Raw genomic sequence first — 3,583 nt, forward strand, 5'->3', positions numbered from 1 at the left:
TATATATATATATATATAATGCATTACATTTATTGTGTCATGTCCAAATGTGCATTGCTTGGCTTGCTGAAGTAATATTTGCTGAGTAATGATTGACCCAGGTGTCCAGTGATCCTTATTAACCCTTTAACTGTCACACATTTTTGAACATAGACGTGAAAGTGCACGATCCAAACTTACATTTGTATAAATCATGAATGAAAACATTTTGTAACATGATATTGATGTGCCATTTTCATGGTAATGCAATGTTTGATTTTAAAACGGGGTTCAAAGGATGAATTTTGAGATTTAAAGCTTTCAATTGATATATCATTTCTGATGATTTCTAAAGTGTGATGGAGAAAAAGGCAACAAAAAAAGACTTTTTTTGACAAAGGTCAAAAACAGAACTCCTGTTATGATGTAGATTTTTGAGGTGCACTCTTGTCATAAATTAATCTATTACTTTTCCTACATAATTTTTAACAAAAACATTGGTAAAATATCTATTTAGGAGTCTTAGACCTTTCCAACGATATTACGTTTGTCATGATTAGATTAGGATTTAATTGTAATATAGTTAGGCGTCCCCTCTGTGGGACGGGTGACAGTTAAAGGGTTAAACCAAAAGAATAGGCTGCAATCTTTTCTTTCTGACCCATAAACTTCAGGCTGTTTTATGGTGTTGCAGATACTGAAGCAAAGCTGTAATGAACTAGATTATTATTATCAGCCATAATTAGTGTCTTAATCGCATGTTTCATGCTTCCAGTGTTAGAGGATTATTACGTTTATATTTAGAAGTATTTGTTTATGATTGCAGACACAATTTTAAGAGTTGCATAATGTTTTAATATCTTCAAATAACACTATAGTATAGTACTTACCAAAAACCAGTGGTAAATGCGACAATGTTTACCACTTCAGCACCTCTTCCCAGTTGCAACAAAGTCAGGAGCCAACTTGTAGTTTAGAGAACGTGTGTCACAGTAATGAAGTTCTCTTCTAGTTCTTCTGCTAATTAAGCCCTCAGTAGATGTGCAGCTGTCATTACTTAATCCAGCAGCAGTATTGGCTGCTGTTTATCCATTACAGTTTGTCAGTAATGTCAAAGTTCTTTCATTTCCTCAGGGGTTCTGCCATTGCCAAGATAGTGGGCGCCAATGCAGCAAAATACAACACGTTTGAAAACACAGTGAACATGTGGGTGTTTGAGGAGATGGTCAACGGACGCAAGCTCACCGAAATCATCAACACCGAACACGAGAATGTAAAATACTTGCCGGGACACAAGCTGCCGCCCAATGTGGTGAGAACACAAAGCATCTAGAATCCTTGAACTCTTTAACCATTATTTCCAATTACTTGTTAACAACGGTAAATTTAGTGCTGCAGTGGAAATTTTGAAATCAAGCAGTGAAGTTATGATGTAAAGAAGCACATCTTTGCTTACCAATTTTGAAACTCATGGAAAAGAGTGTGAAAGTGGTGTTTGATATAAGAAAAGTGTAATAAATCCAGTGATAAATGGCTGTTTTTCTTTAGGTGGCGGTTCCAGATCTGTTGGATGCGGTAAAGGGTGCAGATATTCTCATTTTCGTCATCCCTCACCAATTTGTGTCCCGAATCTGTGACACCATCAAGGGTCACATCAAGACGGACGCTGTGGGAATGTCCCTCATTAAGGTTTCCTCATGCATTTTTTTTATTTTATGTAGTTATGTTTCAGTTTGTATCTGGACCTGCAGCACTGTTATACCACTTTGTTTGTTTCGTCAGGGTGTGGATGAGGGTCCTGACGGACTGAAACTGATCTCTGATGTCATTAGGGAAAAACTTGGCATCACCATGACCGTGCTGATGGGAGCCAATCTGGCCAATGAGGTTGCTGATGAGAAATTCTGTGAAACTACGATTGGTAAGCACACGAAAATGGAAATATTACGTTTTGGTCATGACGGAAGGAAAATGTGCCCATGTATGCCACTGTAACTATATACAGCCACTATAGTTCTTCAAATGATAATAATCTTGTGTTTAGGGTGTAAAAGCAAAGCTCACGGACCCCTGCTGAAGGAAATGATGCAAACACAAAACTTCCGTGTGACGGTGGTTGAGGAGGCTGACGTTGTGGAGATCTGTGGGGCGTTAAAGGTAAACATCCATCCATTCATTTTCATTCAGTTTCTGAAGCATTTAACTGAATAAAAGTCAAGAAGTCATGGATTTTATTGTAGAACATTGTCGCAGTGGGTGCTGGTTTCTGTGACGGTCTGGAGTTCGGTGACAACACCAAGGCCGCTGTGATCCGTTTGGGTTTGATGGAGATGATCGCCTTTGCTCGGATATTCTGCACGGCCAGTCCGGTCTCTCCCGCCACGTTTCTGGAGAGCTGCGGCGTCGCCGACCTCATCACCACCTGCTACGGAGGACGCAACCGCAAAATCGGAGAAGCGTTTGCTAGAACGGGCAAAGTATGTTTGGTCCTCAGGATTAAAAGTTACATTATTTTTCATTGTTCATGTGCATCTCTAAACATTTGTGTTCGTTGTCAGTCTATCGAGGAGCTTGAGAAGGAACTGCTGAACGGCCAGAAACTTCAAGGTCCAGCAACTGCAGCGGAAGTTCATCAGATCCTCAAACACAAAAACCTGGTGGAAAAGTAACTATCTTTGTGCTCTTCACAATCAGTGCTGGGTAGTAAGATTATTTTATTTAAATCAATGTGATAAATGGGTTAGGTCAAAAGTAATCTAACTGTAATCAAAAGGTAGTCTGATTATATTACCTAAAATGTGTAATGTTACTAACTACAATTTTTTGTCATGTAACGGACTACTATTTGTAAGTAATCTACCCAGCACTGTTCACAATATGGAAAACATATTTTTTCCTATTTTTCTTTTTTTTTATGTCAACTTTCTCTGTTTCTCTGCAGGTTCCCCCTGTTTAATGCAGTTTATCAGATCTGTTTCCAGGGTCACCCAGTCAAAGAGTTCATCACCTGCCTACAGAACCATCCAGAACACATGTAAATGTCATCATGGACAAAACGGCTGTTTTAGTTGTTTTTTTCATTAACACATTATGAAAGATTTGTCTACATGTTGTAAATTAACAGTATATAAGATTAGATTTTTGGATCAAATGCATTGTAAATTGTCCTGTTTTAAAGTCCTACACTCTCGAAAAGTACGTTTAACATTTCCTATTCTGTAATTTTGCAGCCAATTAAAAAGTGCCTTAAAGTTGAGCCCTCAAAAACATTCATTTTCTGGAAAACAAAGTTTCTTTTTCCATGTGCCATAAAAAACGATTTTGTTCACTCTTTGGGTCTGCAAGTTTGTGAAATCATTAGTGATTTCAGAAATGACTGCGATCGAAGCTAACATTGAGTCCAGTGTCTCTGCACATTGATATTACTCACTAACACACACATGGAATGTGACCTTTACTTTCCACAACTCTCTGACGCATGCTCACCTTTAACATTTTAAGGGTTCAACCTTTGACCTTTTCTTAAGAGCAAGTAGCTCCTTGCCTTACGCAAAATGGTGTATTTCAATTGCTAACATTTTGCAAACTGGACTGATTTATATTT

General features: G+C 38.2%; 1 protein-coding gene across 1 annotated transcript; it reads left to right on the top strand.

Annotated features, from left to right (window-relative positions):
• Nucleotides 1-1,063: 1,063 nt before the first annotated feature.
• LOC107566434 (glycerol-3-phosphate dehydrogenase [NAD(+)], cytoplasmic-like) lies at nt 1,064-3,248 on the top strand. The gene is made up of 7 exons (XM_016251897.1): nt 1,064-1,291; nt 1,528-1,668; nt 1,762-1,900; nt 2,024-2,136; nt 2,220-2,456; nt 2,538-2,644; nt 2,921-3,248. The coding sequence occupies exons 1-7, from the start codon at nt 1,088-1,090 to the stop codon at nt 3,015-3,017; spliced, it is 1,038 nt and encodes a 345-aa protein (XP_016107383.1). The 5' UTR covers nt 1,064-1,087; the 3' UTR covers nt 3,018-3,248.
• Nucleotides 3,249-3,583: the final 335 nt, after the last annotated feature.

The sequence above is a fragment of the Sinocyclocheilus grahami genome, unplaced genomic scaffold (assembly GCF_001515645.1).
Source record: "Sinocyclocheilus grahami isolate Dianchi unplaced genomic scaffold, SAMN03320097.WGS_v1.1 scaffold1075.1, whole genome shotgun sequence".
Classification (NCBI taxonomy): Eukaryota; Metazoa; Chordata; class Actinopteri; order Cypriniformes; family Cyprinidae; genus Sinocyclocheilus; species Sinocyclocheilus grahami.